Genomic DNA, 16897 nt, shown 5'->3' on the forward strand with positions numbered 1-16897 from the left:
AGGAAAAAAGAGTGGCCGAGATCATCGGGGAGCCGACCGGGCCATGTGCCGCAAGTGCAACAGCACCGAAGGAAGAGCGAGAGTGAGCGCGTTGTCGAAAAATTCCAAGAGGAACGACAGGGCTCGACGGAGTTTGTCGTTGGTCAGTGACGTCTGCGATTGGCTCGGAACGTAAGCCGAGTGGGGTTGGAAGCGAGACCTCTCAGCGCTACAACGAGCAAGTACTTCTGAGCTTTCGCGGACAGCCCTCCGGATATCAAGTGGCGAACGACATCTCAATGCTCGACATCAATTGCAACGTTCAAAAAAACCAACAGAAGAGACAGTACCGACCTGAACGAACACCAAAGTCACATTGACCAACCTTTGGCGACCATCTCGCGTCCGGAGAGCGATCGCCACCTCACACCACACGCGGCGCAGTCCGAAGAGCCGCATCTGCTTCGCGGACCTCGACGTTTCACAGGCACAAACGTCTTCGACCTCCGCCTCCGTCGTTCATCAAGAGGGTTTGAAGTCTCCAGATTCGCCAGGCTGAACCAGACGCTTCCTCGCCAGCCGTTCGCAGCGTGAGACACCATAGACTCGCGTGTTGCAGGAAAGCCGGACGAGCATCACGCCCTCAGTGAGTGTCTTGTGCCCAAAGATCGCTTCTTCTGTCGCTGACATCTCCAGATCAGATCCGCAATGCCTCGCACGCGTGGGGCGTCGTCACAACAGCAGAACAGTGTGGCGGACGCTGCGGTCCACAACCAGAACTTCCAGCCCCAAGAGCCACTCCAATTTGGCGACACCATGGCCAATTTCGACAGCAATCCAGGCGCTTTCAGCGACTTCAATGGCGACGAGATGGACTTCTCATTGGTCGATGGCATGTTGTAAGTGGCAGAATTGAGTGTCAAGCTTCGGAGCCCCGCTAATCTCACCGCAGTGACGAAAACCTGGACAATGGCATGTTCGGTCAATCAAACCCGTCCTTCCCAATGAATCCGAACGGTTTCAACCAGAGCGTGCCAAACATCAATCCTGCCAACATTTCGCAATTCGGACCAGGTACGGGCGGATACCCAGCATGGTCTGTTCCTCAAAATCCTCCGTCCGGCCAAAGCAACATCGTCAGCCAGCGCAGCGACAACGTCAGGCAGCACTTTGGGCAGATCACACCTCCCGACGATCATACGCCCTTGGCGAAGGATGATCCAGCCACCAACACCCAGCAGTCGCAAGAAGACATCGCCAAACTCAGTCGCGCACAGAGAGCCAGAAATGCTGCCAACAAGCGCCACGCCAAGTCCAAGAAGCGAAAGGACAGCCCGCTCAACGAGTCCAAGATGGAAGGCGAAGAGGAGGACGAGGAAAGCAAGAGCTCGAGTGTCCAGCGGGAGAAGAACCGGATAGCTGCAGCGAAATGCCGGGCGAAGAAGAAGGCGAACTCCGAGGAGATGCAAGACGTTCATCGTACTGGCGCGAAGCAGAACAGTCAGCTTCATCGAGAAGTCCGGGAGCTGAGAGATATGAAGGCATTCCTGCGCAATCAGCTCCTGCTGCACGAGCCCGGCGTGTGCCAGTGTAGTGCGATCCATCACTTCAACATGGCGCAGGCCCAGCAGATGGCGATGGGGGTGGGCAGCATGATACCACAGTCGATGTCGCCGTCTCAAGGAAGTGTGAGCTCCATGCCTACGCCAGGATCTGAAATGTCAGGAAGGCGATACTCGGGTTCGGGTTCAGCAGGCATGTCGAACGCACAACCACAGCAGCAGATGGCCAGCCTAAACTTCCCGCATACGATGGTTCCAGATGCGATGCACATGCCAGGCCTTGCGTCGTACGATCTGTCCTCCACGCCGCGTTACGCCGACTTCCTGCAGAACTCTCCCGGCGGTCAGGGTGGCTTCTCATGAATTTGCCTCCCGCGATGAGAACGGATACAGGCATAGGCTTTCTTTGGGACGAAGGGCTTGGAGGGCGTCGGCGTAACAAGAGGATGGAGTGTCCCCAAGGACTGGTAGAGGGCGGCCTTGTCCTGGTTGGACGCTTGCTTCGTAACGAAAGTGATGATTCAGTGATGGACACGAACATTGAGCTGGCGGTGTTGCATGGGGGAGGCCGGCCTTTCGTGTGTAGATCAAGTCCTAGAAACGATGCAGGTCGATGATTTCGGAAAGCGTGAGGTCCCGTCCGGTCTGGACTCGTGGTCGTTGCGCTGAGGTCGCTGAGGTCTAGACCGAGCTCCAAATGCAGCTGCAGCTACGTGGTGTAGCATCATCACGGAGGTCCGTCTCCCCGGTCATCAGATCGCCTTTCGTCTTGGTGCCATCCAACGCATCGTCTGCAAGTAGCATCATGCTGAGCTTTTGAAGTGCTCCTTAAGTTTGGCCTTTGTTTCGCCTCGAGGTTGCTCGGAAATTTGCTGGAAGTGCGCCTGAACATACACGGTGACGGTACCTCGACGGTCCGCTGTTTTCTGTGCAACGTCCAACGTCCTGATCATCCGTAATTTTGGATTGTTGTAGTCGTTTCGTTTCAGCTTTGGTTGTCCCAAGTTCTGCGGCCAGCTCTACGCTGCAGCACGCATCGATTTCCAGCGGCCAGAGTGTCCATCATTTGGGTCGTCCTGTTTTTCTTGTTCATAAGTCAAGTCGTCTCATCTAACGCAGTATTGTCGGTCATTCGGGGGATTTGCTCTTCGTCGTTTAATGCTCTCTTTCAGCTCTTCGTTCACCGACAGCCAGATTGCGACACGGCATGGTCAAGTGTCGTCCGCAGCATCTGTATCGTCAGTAATTCCACTTTTCACAGATTTTCCAAACATCTCCTCGCCGTTGTTCCACTAGATGAACAGGTTAATATTGTTGTCGAAGGAGTTGACGAAGAAAAAAAGTGGCACGAAGGAAGAGGTGAGGTCGCAAAGTCGGTGATGCCGCCCTGACGACTCGTTTCGCGAGCCGGGGCCTATCACAGGCAGGGTGGCGATTGGCTACTCAAATCATGTCGTTCTTGGCATTGTCGTAGCTGACGGCGAGATGACCGCTCCGCCGACTGCGAAGCTGGGATGGGATGAAGAAAGTGGTGGGACGTTAACGAACAACACCTAACATTCTGTATCAATCCTTCGCGGCTTTGAAGATACCTAGTCTGTGGTAGATTTATGGTAGTATACGACACCGTCTTGACCTTGTCGTTGTCGATTGTTACATCCAGCCAGTGCATCCGCAAGACATCCATCAGACTGCCACCTCTTCTGGCCAGCCCAGCTCTCTCTGCCGCCACCCAAGCATCATCGCGTATCATCTCTCCTGTTGTCGGAGCTCGAGCTGGAGGTTAGCAGTCAGCATAGAGAGCTCCACTAACACCATCATCACGAAACTGGTATGAGCCTGCTCACGTTAGCCAAGCAGACCACGCGACGTCCATTCGTATCAAGCGTTCTTGCCGTATGCTTTGCTTTCTTCTCGTGGTATTTCCTCGCTGATCTCTTCTCCTCCAAGTCGACTCAAGCGCGCAAGATGCACATCCAAAGTATCCCCATGTGGGAGGGCAGCGGGAATAACTACGCATATCTTGTGACGGATGAGAAGTCCAAGGATGCTGTGATTATTGATCCGGCGAATCCATCAGAGTAGGCATACGAAGATGTTAATACTCTTCTAAACTAACACTTGTTCAGAGTTCTACCATCGCTCAAGAAAGCTGTCGATGGTGGCTCGAAGATCACGAACATCATCAATACCCACCAGTAAGGACTGGATCTCGGGAATCGTAGTCTGTCTTTCTGACGAATTGCAGCCATCATGACCATGCCGGCGGCAATGTTGAAATGGTACGCTGCTCTTGTCGAGGTATAATGAGGCATCGCTGATCTCCGTTCCAGCTCAAATCCTACTCTGTCCCCATCATAGGCGGCAAGGACTGCGCCAAAGTGTCGAAGACCCCCAGCCACGGCGACACGTTCACCATTGGCGACAGCATTAAGGTGAAGGCACTACACACCCCTTGCCATACCCAGGACAGCATCTGCTACTTCTTCGAGGACGGCAATGACCGGGCAGTCTTCACTGGCGACACGCTGTTCATTGGCGGTATGCTATCCGCTGTATCACCATTGCACCGCCGCCTAACTGACACGGTGGCAGGCTGCGGACGCTTCTTCGAGGGCACACCTCAAGAGATGGACAAGGCTTTGAATGAGACGCTGGCTGCGCTGCCTGATGACACCAAAGTCTTCGTATGCCATCCACAACAATGAACTCTCATTCACTGCTAATGTGCAACAGCCGGGCCACGAGTACACCAAGGGCAACGTCAAGTTCGGCATCAAGGTCCTACAATCCGAGCCGGTCAAGAATCTCGAGTCGTTTGCAAACTCAAACAAGCAGACGCAAGGGAAGTTCACTATTGGCGATGAGAAGGTAGGTTATCCAGTATCTCGCCCCCTTGTCCGCAGCTGACCTTTCTAGAAACACAACGTCTTCATGCGTCTCGACGTGAGTCCTCCGACCTCCTATTATGACTGTGCGCCTACTGACATTGCTTCAGGACCCGACTGTGCAGAAGTTCACTGGCAAGACTGGGCGAGTTGACGTGATGGGTGCGTTGAGGGAGGCGAAGAACTCGATGTAGATGTTCAAAATAGATCGGCTTCAATGTTGCCAGAACAATCAGTCAAGAACCGTTGTGTCCTTCGAAACAACCTCTCATCTGCATTGACGTGAAGGTGATAAAGGTGCATGAAGTCGTTGCGGTCATCCATATCTGGACCCCACCAAATCCAACCACCGATCGTGACTCCCCTCTCCCCGCAATGACTGCGGAGATGACTCGCTCATACCAATCGCCTCTCTTCACTACAAAGCTCCTATCAATGCCAACAACCTATGATCGTAAACTAAGATCAAACAGCAAAGGCCAGCGATGATCCTACGAAAACGAGAGTAACAGAACGTTGATCCAAACGACAAGAGCTCGCAATGGCAACCAGATCGGAGCGATATAAAGGGCCACAAACGGCGCAAGAGCGGCGGGCAGGTGAATCAGTATGCTCGTGTGCAATATGAACAAGTGTTATGGAGACGACCCTAACTCCAAACCAGGCATTGAGTGATTTCGCCGACTACGTCCAGCAACAGCAAGCCCTCCGCAAGCCGCCACAGTCCAGCAGCTCAACTGGCAAAGGCGCCCCCAAGCAAGAGCATGCTGAGTTGGATATTCTCGATGATCTTGATCTAGGGGATGACAAGCCGAAGGTCAAGTTAAAACATCTACTACTCGACGACACCGACACGAAAGACGATAGCATCAAGCAGCTTCAAAGCGTCATTGAGACCCGGATAGACGAAGGGCATGGCGAATGCTTGTTCGATGTTGGACTTGAGGACAATGGGGATAGTCAACTTCTAGAAGAGAAGGAGTGGGACGCTGCGTTGGCGCGGATACGAGGCTTGCTGGAGAAGATGAAGGCGGATTGGAAGATCCTCATGACGAAGAACGTTCCGGACAGCCCGGTCGATGTCGGAAACGAGAACAAGAAGGAGAGGGGATGTGTTGGGAAGGTGATGATACGGCGGCGTCCGCAAGATCTCGACGATACGATTGAGACGAGGATAGCGGTTGTTGGCAACGTGGATGCTGGCAAGAGTACGATGCTGGGGGTCTTGGTTAAGGGCGGGCTTGACGACGGTAGAGGTAAGGCTCGCGTCAACTTGTTCAGGCATAAGCATGAGGTGGAGTCAGGCCGGACCAGCTCGGTGGGCATGGAGATCATGGGCTTCGACACGAAAGGCGAGGTTGTGGTTTCTGGGGTACCTGGACGCAAGCTCAGCTGGGAGGAGATTGGGAAACGCAGTGCGAAGGTCATCTCCTTTACGGATCTTGCGGGTCACGAACGGTATCTGCGGACAACAGTCTTCGGCCTCTTGTCCAGCGAGCCGAACTACTGCCTGCTCATGGTAGCGGCGAACAATGGTCTCATCGGCATGAGCAAAGAGCATCTGGGCATCGCACTGGCCCTCAATGTGCCTGTCATGGTGGTAGTGACGAAGATTGACATCTGTCCACCACACATCCTGCAGGAGACCGTCACGCAGCTGACCAAGATTCTGAAATCTCCTGGAGCAAGGAAGATACCGATCTTCATTAAGAACCGCGAAGACTGCATCAACACCGCGACACAGTTCGTCAGCCAGCGGATATGCCCGATCTTCCAGGTCTCGAACGTCACAGGAGAGTCTTTGGACATGGTCCGGGAGTTCCTGAACATCCTGCCTCACCACGGCAAGTACGATGTCGACGCTCCGTTCGAATTTCACGTGAACGACACCTTCTCAGTGCCGTTCGTGGGCACTGTGGTCTCTGGTGTGGTCAAATCCGGGGTCGTACATGCCGGCGACACTGTTCTTGTTGGACCAGACAGCCTTGGCCAGTTCACTACCACCACCATCAGGAGCATCGAGCGGAAACGAATACCTGTCCCTGTCTGTTCAGCCGGCCAGAGCGCGTCCTTCGCACTACGAAGAGTACGCAGAAAGGACGTCCGGAAAGGCATGGTCGTCCTCCTAGCCAAGTCAGATACCAACCCGAACGCTGTGGCGCCTCAGCCGAAGGTTCATCGCGAGTTCGTCGCAGAAGTGCTTATCCTGTCCCACGCCACCACTATCCGGACGAAGTACCAGGCTATGCTCCACGTCGGTCCCGTCAGCCAGACCTGCGCCATCATTGATATCGATCGAGCGTACATCCGGACTGGTGACAGGGCCACGGTCGCCTTTCGCTTCGTGCAGCGGCCTGAGTTCCTGGCGATCGGCGACCGGATACTGTTCAGAGAAGGCCGGACGAAGGGACTGGGGATTGTGAAGCAGGTGGGGTATGATTCGTCGAAGCCGTTGAATCCTGAGGCGGCGAAGGAGAGGGAGAAGTTGGAGGGTGGTGGGAAGACGGCGGCGAAGGCTGGGAGTTGAGAGGGACATGATGAGGCGGCATAAAGGTCTGACGAATGGCATGTATAGATGGAACATGAAGAGACGGGGAATGAATCAGACATGAATTGACTTCTCAGAGGGAGTGTAACGTTGACAGCCTAAATAGACCTACATCAGCTCAGCGTTTCAGCACTTCCCTTGCTACCCGTCTCTCTGTCTCCTCGAGTAGTGCCAGCATCGAGCTACGGCGGTCACGGCCTCCAGGTCCGTTCAGCACTACCTTGTACTCCTGATTACACAGAGACCATCAGTCAATATGAACCAAAGAGTGATTGTCGTCGAGTTGCAATATCACCTTGTGGATACTAGCAGACCGTGGATCGCTAGCAACGATGCTTGTGTAGTGACTCAGCCCGCTCATCGACTGACCCGACACTATCTTCAAGTCTTTCTCTCGCGAGAAGACGACTTCCGCGTTCGCTGTGAGGGATGCAGTCAGCCACATGTGGCGATTCAAGGTCGAGATGTGGCAGACGGACCGAGAATCAGCGACGAGATGTCGCTCAGTGTCACTACGTGCTGTGCGTCGATGGCGGTGGGCTTTGATGCCATCTCTTTCGGAGAATGAATAGTCCTGCCCACAATGCGTTTTATGTGAGGTCGCATTCGTCCTGTTCCAAGCTCGCAGCCGGCCGGACCCCGGGCCGTCCCCAAAACTCAATCACCTAGACATCCTTGTCTGAGCTTCCTTTTCCAGAGTCGAAGAGAAGAACAACACAACTTCGCCCATCTACCTACATCGAGCCTCACCCGTTCAACAATCATAAAACAGCAACCATGGTCCAGCTAGAAGAAGTCGAAGATGACGAGCTGAACCAGCAGCAACCCGGCCCGAACAAGGAGGAAGAAGATGAATGGGACACCGACACAGGTATAACCGCGCCATACCCTCCATCTCATACGCATCGCTCACTCTTCTCACAGAATCAGAAGTCTCCGACGTAGACGTAGACGACGACCTCGACGAGACCCTCCTCGACCGGCTAGCAGCCCTCAAAGACATCGTGCCCCCAACCTACCGCAAGCAGCTCTCCAACGTGACATCGACCGGCTACAGCTGGGCGGCGAAAGCCATGAACATGAGCGGCAAGACGTTGTGGGTGGTGAGCACGAGCGCGCTGCTGTTGGGTGTGCCGTGGGCGCTGGCTTTTAGCGAGGAGCAGCAGGTTCAGGAGATGGAGCGGGAGATGCGGATGCAGCAGAATGCGAATGAGGTACGTCTCGGCGCGTAACTCGGGTGATATGGATGATGAATGCTAACACGAGATATAGCTGCTCACGCAAGGCTCTTCGGGGCAGAGTAATGCGAAGCCGGCGATTTGAGGGGGAGAGATACACTTGTAGGCTATCATGTTTGGCGCCATGTGCTCAGTGGTGGCCAATGTACTATACTCTTCTCTCTACCTCGATTCTTTCCATCCACTGGGTCTCGAGAATTGTCTTCGCGTCCTCTGGAGGTTCCGGTTGAGCTTGGGGCGTCGCCACGAACGCAAGTAGGAGCTATACAGCAGGCCACTGCCTTGGACCTGCTGTCCAGAGCGCCGATAACGTGGGTGAGCTGTGAAGTAGATTTGTTCTGCTGTTCTGTGTCCATGTAGAACTGTCATACGTCCCGGATGTAGATTACACTCGGCCGAAGCTCGATTCTAAAGAGCTCTCATGTTGTCTCAGTCCCTTGCAACAAACATGTATACGACCAACACATATCACGATCTCGAGTGAGGACAAACGGGCTGAAGCTGGAGCTGGAGCTACGACAGCATTGCGCGTGAATGCCGCAGCGATGGTTGATGTATGGAAGGCAGGTGATGGGGTGGCGCAAGGCGGCGTGGCGACTTCAGCCTGCCGACTTCTCTCTCCTTCCAAACGGACACGGATATCAAACACGACCATACAACCCAGTACAAGAAGGTCAGACAACTTTGAAGAAAGATCATTCGGAAGACATATCTAACGTCTCCGGAACAGCGTGAAAGGCTCAAGATGTGCTGAGATGCGGTACACCTGAAGCCACCTACATTCATCTCGATAGGACGCCACGCAAGCCAGCGATCGTCAGCCCAACATGGAGGTGAAGTTGTTTACCTATGATTTGACAAGGGGCATGGCTCGCGCCATGAGCCGACAGCTTCTGGGTATTCAGATCGACGCAGTCTACCACACCTCGTTGGTCATCGGCGGCATCGAGTACTTCTTCGGGCAGGGCGTCCAGACCTGCTACGCCGGAACCACTCACCACGGAGCGCCCATGGAAGTCATTACCATGGGCACAACACAATTACCCATGGAGACAATCCTCGAGTACCTGGGGAGTCTCAAGGAGGTCTACACGCCTGAGAGCTACGATCTGTTCGCCCACAACTGTGAGAAGCCTCCTCATATTCATGCTTTAAGACGTTCGCTGACCACTCCACGCAGGCAACAACTTCACGGATGACTTTAGCCAGTTTCTCGTTGGAAAGGGCATACCTGATCATATTACCAATCTTCCGAGGAGGGTGCTAGATACGCCGTTCGGCCAGATGCTGAAACCGCAGATCGACGCGAGCATGCGTTCGATCACGCAAGCACCGGTTCCGCAGAGCAACGTACCTCCTGCTCCTACTACGAACGGAACTCCTGCAGCGAGTGCTCCTAAGTCAGCTACAACACCCAACGTGTGCAGCCATCAAGCCTCCGGCCCTGCGAGATTCGGCAGCGTGGTCAACCTTACTGGCCTGAGTACACTAGAGAAAGATCTGCAAAAGGCCTCAGACACCGCAGCGACTATCTTCTTCACTTCGTCGACATGTGCTCCGTGCAGGATGGCATATCCCATGTTCGATCAGCTGGCAGCAGAACACCCGCAGGCCTTGTTTGTCAAAGTCGACATCAATTCCGCGCAGGACGTGGCAGCAAAATACCAAATTCGAGCCACGCCGACGTTCATGTCGTTCTCCAAAGGCACAAAGCAAGATCAATGGTCTGGTGCAGATCCAAACCAGCTGAAGGCCAACGTGGAAAAACTGCTTCAACAGACCTTCCCACCTCATCCGCACACACAGCTTAACCTTCCTACACTACATTATGGATCCATGAAGCCGGTTACCTACCCGCGGGTGCCACCACTCGACAAGCTGATGGCTAAGCTTGGTCCCGCCAGCAACGATCAGGATCTCGTTGCTCTGCGATCCTTCCTCGATAAGCGCAATACGAACGCCAAAGACGCTGCTTTGCCAGACATGCAAGCAATCAGTCAAGCATTCCAGGCCAAAGTACTATCTCTACCACTCGAAGTCCGCTTCGCAGCAGTCGACCTCTTCCGCTGCGCGATGATCGACTCCAGAGTCAGTGGCTACTTTGCGGAAGAGAAAGACTTTGCCACCGTGGCCGGCTTGATCAAGCACATCGATGGCATTGACAGCTGTCCGCACAATCTACGACTCGTCACGATTCACCTTGCCTGCAACCTCTTCACCTCGCCTCTCTTCGTACAAGAGACATTGAAGCAAGGCAGTCACATGGCCGCGACGCTCGTAGAGCTCATCACCTCCTCGTTACTCGACGCTTCGCATCCCACAACTCGGGTGGCAGCAGCATCTCTGGCTTTCAACATTGGCGTAGCGAATTACCGCGTAAGACGAGAAGAAGGACGGGAAGGGCTGGATGAGGGCGCGCAGGTCGAGCTGGCTGCCAGCTTGGTTGAGACGCTTGGGGGTGAAGATAGTAGTGATGCTGTGAAGGCTTTGCTGCTGGGGCTGGGGTATCTCGTGTGCTGTGCGCCGGAGAATGGGGAGTTACTTGATTTGGTGAAAGCGCTGGATGCGAAGGGGACTGTCGGGGCCTGCAAGGGGCAGGGGGCTTTGGCGAAGGAGGTGTCGTCGATGTTGTAGGGTGCTGATGGATAGATTATACAGAATACATGGAGGTCCGCATGAAGTTACCTTTACGAGTACGATGAATAAGGCTGCGGCTTCCACGACTGTCACCGACTGTCATCAAACACGAACGGCAGCGACGGGCGTCTCTATTTGAACACCCGCTCCGACGTCAACCTCACCTCACCACACCTCACCTCATGTTCGCAACCAACTTCATCCGCCAAGCAATATAGCATGGACGCTTACGCTTCGCAGATGACCTCACGGAGGATTGCATGCATGCATCTCCGCCCGACCAGGAACACGGCAGCGAGCATGGCATCACCACCAAGGCCGCTGCACGACTGAAGAAACTCTGCCCAACTCGACACTTTCCGACTCCGCGAAGACTGTGTAAGAGGAAGAGATAGATGGACCTCGCACCGAAGCGGCAGACCATCCTTGTTGTAAATCACGCTGATCGTTGACAGCGCTCCGATCGGATCCCGCGGGGCTTTTCTAACACAATGACAGAGCACCGCTGCTGCGCCTTGCCACTCCCCTGTCCTTCACCCGCGAGCAGCCCGAGATCATGCGACATGCTCGAGACGTTCTGCCCAGGTCGTCGTGTCGTTCCCGTTCTCGAACAAAGCGGACAAGAGGCTTTTTCGCTCGGCGTGCAGCGGATGGTCTAAACTTGACGTGAGCGACGATGCCGAATTATCCGATATACTGCCATTGGCTGTCGTGGCAAAGTCTTTCTGCATCCGCGGTGAGCTTCCGACAGCATCATCGTTGTGAGAGCTGCTTGCCGCGCGGTGAGCGGGTTCAGGATGCGCTCGGGTCAGCGCGTTGATATAGACTACTGCGAAACACCACCTTGCCCATGTCTTGTCACTTTCCTTGGATCTTGTGCAACGTCTTCGAGTCAAGCCACTGACAGCTCCCACGTCAACACACCGATCTTGGAACTGCGCCTGCCGACCGGCGACGTCCCGCCGACCATCCCCCAGATCTTCGCTGTCGATCCTTGAGATTGATCTTGTGGCATTGCGTAGTCGACGGCATCTGAAAACCTTGTTCTCTCTTGAAATCTACACCGACCTCGCGGTGGTAGTTGGTGGTCTTCATTACATCTTTTGGAGAAGCACGTTGCGTGGAAGCTTGGGCATTGGTTGGGCACAAGAGGATCTGAGACGGCTGAATCGAATGCGGTCTTGGAGACAGCGCAGCGGCACACACTACAACCTTGGATGTTGCCCACCCTGGACCTGGGCTTGACGTACAACGACATCTTGGGCAACTGAATCAGGCGCCCACAATACATATTCTTGGACCTGTGTCCGTTTGACAATCTATTTCCAAGACGTATCGGATTATTCTGGCAGCATCTCCTACGGTACGTTACACGAGCTTCCTTGTCGCCGTCTCGAAGCAGGCGCCTGTGCTTGTGCGCGCGCGTTTGTGCTGGCATGCGGATGACGCCTTTGTGTCACTGCAAGGTCCTGCCTTGGTTGAATATGGTCGAGTGCCATGCACTGTTCTTGCAAAGGGGCAGCACAGCACATGGGTTCATTAGACCTCGAAGCCCGGCGACGGTCAGCTTCGCAGCTATGTTTGCTGTTGATTCCTCATAACACTCATTGCGAAGCTCCACACGTCTTACTCGAACAACGTAGCTGACGCAACATGGCAGTCCCAGCACGATCATCTCCCTGTCGCGGACCCGTATTATACAGCCCCGTTGCTGCGCCGCACGACCCGAATCAATCACACCAGCTCTTCCGCCCACGTCGAGTTGGACAAGGTCGAATACGTATTTGTCCTGTTGTTGAGTCGGAGGGCAAGTCTGCACAGGCAGCAACACAAGCATTTGAGCGCTCGGTAGAGCGAGTATCATCCAAACTGGCGGTCTCGCGGGAAAACGCTCGGCGGTTCATCAAGTCGGTCATTGCTAGCCCGTCAAATCCGACAGACCCGCAAAGCGATCGACCGAAGACAGCAAAGAGGAGGTCGTGGTCTCCAGCGAAGAGGAAGTTGTCGGGAGGAACAACTGGAGGCGGAGCAGAGTCAGAAGAGGCTAGCAACATGAGGTCGGCAATAAGAGGCTCGATCAGCGGTCCCACGAGTGTACATCCGGCACGGCCACGAGTAGGTACAGATGCGAGCAATCTGTCTGTGCCATCGCTGCAACCGAGCGTTACAGGCGCCAACGGGACATCCCCGCGCCTGCGAGCTGGATCCATCGTGGACAGTGTAATACCCGCATACAACTTGGACGAAGAGAAGCCGATTGCATCCGGCAATGGCGTAAGCATAGGTGTCCACCTGGCAGAGCCTGTGCTGTTCTTGCAAGGCTTCGAGAACACCGAGAACTCTCCAGGCAACACCGCCATGCTGCGAGGCAGCTTACATCTGCGGGTCCAGAAGAGTGCAAAGATAAAAGCGGTCACTCTCAAATTCAAGGGCAAATCGATTACCAAGTGGCCCGAAGGCATACCGCCGCGCAAGGTGGAGTTTGACGAAACCGATACGATCATGAGCCACACCTGGCCATTCTTCAATGCACAGTTTGAAAGTGCCGAGAAGGGCACCAATGCCGATCATGTGCAGCTGCACAAGGGACCAGATGGTGCTTCGACGACGGTCACAAGACTTGACGGCTTATCCCCGAACAATTCGCAGGTCAATCTCAGCACAAAGGAGGCTCGGAAACTCGCACTTTCAGTCAATCAATCTCGCAGCTTTGGAAAAGGCGACCCACCACCTGGGGGGCCTGGAGTAGCAGCGAAAGGCTATCGCACGTTCTTGCCTGGCGACTACGTCTACAACTTCGAACTCCCGCTCGACAGCAGATTACCAGAGACGATCGACGTGGAGCTTGGCTCAGTGAGATACGAGCTTGAAGCGACTGTTGAGCGATCGGGAGCCTTCCGAGCAAATATTGCTGGCTCCAAGGAGGTGACGCTCATTCGAGCCCCCGCAGAAGGATCACTTGAGCAAGTCGAGCCTATCGCAATCAGTCGAAACTGGGAGGACCAGCTCCATTACGATATCGTTATATCTGGAAAGAGCTTCCCGCTGGGCAGTCAAGTACCCATTGCGTTCAAGTTGACGCCGTTGGCGAAAGTGCAGTGTCATCGGATCAAAGTCATGGTCACGGAGAACATCGAGTACTTCTGCTCGAACAAGCGGGTGCATCGCATGGAGCCGACGAGGAAAGTTCAGCTCTTCGAAAAGCGGGCGGATGGTCCACCGACGAGCACCTTTCCGGGCAGTACGATGCGAGTTACGGCTGGCGGTGGCATACCGTATGATATGCGAGCGAGAGCAGCATCGGGAGAGGACGTGGTTCCCACTGACACTACTAATCTGCTGGGTAATCTTGACGGCGACACGGTTGGTCCTACTGAGATGGAGTTCAGCGTCCAGCTTCCGAGCTGTCATACGATGAAGGATCGGGATCGAGGGCAGAAGCTGCACTTTGATACGACGTATCAGAATATTCAGGTGCATCATTGGATCAAGGTAAGCCTCACGACTAGAACTTTCGTCCCGAAGTACTCTGACATCCTCATCTAGATTGTCATGCGATTGTCGAAACCTGACGCAGCCGATCCCAGCAAACGAAGACACTTTGAGATCTCCATCGACTCGCCCTTCCACATCCTTTCCTGCCGCGCAACCCAAGCCAACATCTCCCTGCCCGCCTACAGCTCCCCCGAAGGCACCAACCCATCCGCTCTCTACGACTGTGGCTGCCCCGGCGCAGCACGACGCCGCAACTCCCCCACCTCTTTCGTCCCGACCCTCAACTCGCTCAACGCCAGCCGCACCGGCGACACCGACCGGCCAAACACACCAACCCTCCAGTCCCCCGGCCTCGCTCGACCGCCCACCGCCCACCTCAGCGGCCAACAAAACCAACAACAACGACCGCAAAGTACACAACAGAATTCACGACCCATCCACCTCCTCCGAGCACCTTCCTTCAACCCTCCGCCTTTCGAGGAGAACGACCCACCTCCGCCTCTGGTTACGCCGCCGCCACAATACGACGATATCGCATCACCTACGAACGGACTAGCGGACTACTTTGCACGATTAAGCGATGCCTACGATGAAGATGACACCGACGATGCACACCATGCTGGACGGGTCAATGTACCGCTTACGCCTGGCGGCAGGATTCATCGGAGTATGGATGTGCCGCGGAGTCCGATTCAGTTGAACGACACGCCCTTCTTCGCACGGCTGCGGTGATGAAGAACTATTTGGGAGGCCTGAACGAAGTTATGTACATATGAAGATGATGAAAATTTGGGGACTGGGATCTTTTGAGACATATGAAGCGTTTTTGCGATGAGTATATGGTGATTTGGGGTTGGGGAACATGATTTGGGTTCCTTTTGGGTATCTGGTTGGGTTGATTTGGATGGCTTTGTGGAGACAATGCAGATAATGTTGCACAGATCTTTTTATCTTGCTGCTACGCCTTACCATGTGCTACCGGCCATCAGCAGTAAATATGGATTCCGAAATACCTTTGTTGTTCACCTATCCGAATCCGGACGAGACCGACCGACTACGCTCTTTGTTCGACACCACGTACCCATGGTCAAAGCCTCAACGCTCCTTGACCATCATGCTCGACGCTCAAGTAGATTAACATGACTCATTGGTCACCCCAGCGTCTCATACGGGAAGAACACATGAGAGACTTCCTCGACCTCATCAATCCCTCAACCGTCAGCGTTACATGCGTCGGGACCAAAGCCAACGGCGACCGCTGCAGTCGCGGCGTAGGCAGTTATCGTCAGGCGTTCATCAACGCCATGACCCTTGAGAACGTTTGGTTCCTGAACGCAACGGAGGACTCCCTTCGCGAAGCATTGGAAGACACAGCCGATGAGCTCACCTGCAGAAACCACGAGAGGGACAGCGATGAGATTGCTTTCCGCTGGCTCTCGGAGATCTAGGAGTATCGCAGGATGCTGCAGAATGAGCGGCTGATGATGATACCACGCAGAGTGGACCAGCCGCCAGATGATCCTTCGGCACAGAGCGAGGAGGCGCGGCGATGTGTCAGATGTTCGGTCCCGGCGAAGAGTCCGGTCGGTACGCCTTGCTATCACACCTATTGCTGGCCGTGTCTTCATGACATGTTTGGGGGTGAGGTTCGAACGTGGTGTGTGAACCGATGTCGTGCGTTTGAGCTTGTTGATCTGCATTGGACTGAGCTGGACTGAGGAGGCGGGCCAGAAGCTCTGCGCCTGTGATAGAGATCATGAGTAGTATTAGACTTGCCCCATGGCTTGAAACAGCTTACCATGGCTCTCACTTTCTGGACCCGTGCTTCGCAGTGCTCATAATTTCAGGCGGGATCAGCTGGTCCAGAGATATAGCCACATCTTCCCACACTGTTAAGTCTTCGGCCAAAGACATCAGCTTTCCACCTTCGCTCTCCAAGTCAAGCGCGTTGAACAGCTCGCATCTCTCTCATCTGCGCTGGAGTTCAAGGAGGCCCATCGCAGTCATGCACAAGGCGATCACGACCCGGGTTGTCGGTATGATCTGGTCCTGCAGCGTACGAGTGAGGATTTTAGAAACGGAGAGTCAAAGTCAGAGGAACTATCCGAAGGAAAGGAGACGAGAGTGAGGTCGCGAGTCATGCGCGTCCCAGCTGCATGTGCAGTCGAGGGCGAGATGCCCCAAAGGAGAGCCTTGCATTCTTTTCTTTTCCCCCCTCACGACTACCTTATCATCACTGTCGTCGTGGACACACGAACAACAGTGGGGAAAACTACTCCCAGCGCTGGGAGCTCCAGATGGCTTCGGATTCCTTAATTCATATACATTGATAAAGCCGCATTCCTCACGTACGGCCACAGATCGCAGATATATAGGGCATCCCGTCCGCTCTGCCGTACTCAAGCTGCGAATCGGATGATTAGTACTGCCGTGGGTGACCAGGTGGGAATACCGTCTGCTGTACGTTTTGCCTTTTCTTTTGATCATCTGCTGGCGAATGAGATGGGTGTGTATAATCCGGGGATTATTAGCAGTGCGGAAGTCTTTTTG

General features: G+C 54.5%; 7 protein-coding genes across 7 annotated transcripts; all 7 read left to right on the forward strand.

Moving 5' to 3' along the window:
• Positions 1-687: 687 nt before the first annotated feature.
• On the forward strand, positions 688-1904 carry LTR77_007496 (uncharacterized protein; the record flags this gene model as incomplete). The annotated part of the gene is made up of 2 exons (XM_064804733.1): positions 688-878; positions 932-1904. The coding sequence occupies 2 exons, from the start codon at positions 688-690 to the stop codon at positions 1902-1904; spliced, it is 1164 nt and encodes a 387-aa protein (XP_064657503.1).
• Positions 1905-3509: 1605 nt separating this feature from the next.
• Positions 3510-3743, forward strand: GLO2_1 (Cytoplasmic glyoxalase II; the record flags this gene model as incomplete). Its single annotated transcript, XM_064804734.1, has 2 exons — positions 3510-3622; positions 3671-3743. The coding sequence occupies 2 exons, from the start codon at positions 3510-3512 to the stop codon at positions 3741-3743; spliced, it is 186 nt and encodes a 61-aa protein (XP_064657504.1).
• A 51-nt stretch (positions 3744-3794) lies between these two features.
• On the forward strand, positions 3795-4623 carry GLO2_2 (Cytoplasmic glyoxalase II; the record flags this gene model as incomplete). Its single annotated transcript, XM_064804735.1, has 5 exons — positions 3795-3842; positions 3875-4228; positions 4278-4412; positions 4461-4487; positions 4540-4623. 5 exons carry the CDS (start codon positions 3795-3797, stop codon positions 4621-4623), a joined length of 648 nt encoding a protein of 215 aa, XP_064657505.1.
• Positions 4624-5066: 443 nt separating this feature from the next.
• LTR77_007499 (uncharacterized protein) lies at positions 5067-6956 on the forward strand (the record flags this gene model as incomplete). Its single annotated transcript, XM_064804736.1, has 1 exon — positions 5067-6956. The coding sequence occupies one exon, from the start codon at positions 5067-5069 to the stop codon at positions 6954-6956; it is 1890 nt and encodes a 629-aa protein (XP_064657506.1).
• A 798-nt stretch (positions 6957-7754) lies between these two features.
• Positions 7755-8300, forward strand: tom22 (mitochondrial import receptor subunit Tom22; the record flags this gene model as incomplete). The annotated part of the gene is made up of 3 exons (XM_064804737.1): positions 7755-7848; positions 7902-8191; positions 8250-8300. 3 exons carry the CDS (start codon positions 7755-7757, stop codon positions 8298-8300), a joined length of 435 nt encoding a protein of 144 aa, XP_064657507.1.
• A 742-nt stretch (positions 8301-9042) lies between these two features.
• LTR77_007501 (uncharacterized protein) lies at positions 9043-10849 on the forward strand (the record flags this gene model as incomplete). Its single annotated transcript, XM_064804738.1, has 2 exons — positions 9043-9340; positions 9396-10849. The coding sequence occupies 2 exons, from the start codon at positions 9043-9045 to the stop codon at positions 10847-10849; spliced, it is 1752 nt and encodes a 583-aa protein (XP_064657508.1).
• Positions 10850-12904: 2055 nt separating this feature from the next.
• On the forward strand, positions 12905-15079 carry LTR77_007502 (uncharacterized protein; the record flags this gene model as incomplete). Its single annotated transcript, XM_064804739.1, has 2 exons — positions 12905-14344; positions 14399-15079. The coding sequence occupies 2 exons, from the start codon at positions 12905-12907 to the stop codon at positions 15077-15079; spliced, it is 2121 nt and encodes a 706-aa protein (XP_064657509.1).
• Between the last annotated feature and the right edge of the window lie 1818 nt (positions 15080-16897).

This window comes from Saxophila tyrrhenica (genome assembly GCF_035928015.1).
Source record: "Saxophila tyrrhenica strain CCFEE 5935 chromosome Unknown scaffold_11, whole genome shotgun sequence".
Lineage (NCBI taxonomy): Eukaryota > Fungi > Ascomycota > Dothideomycetes > Mycosphaerellales > Extremaceae > Saxophila > Saxophila tyrrhenica.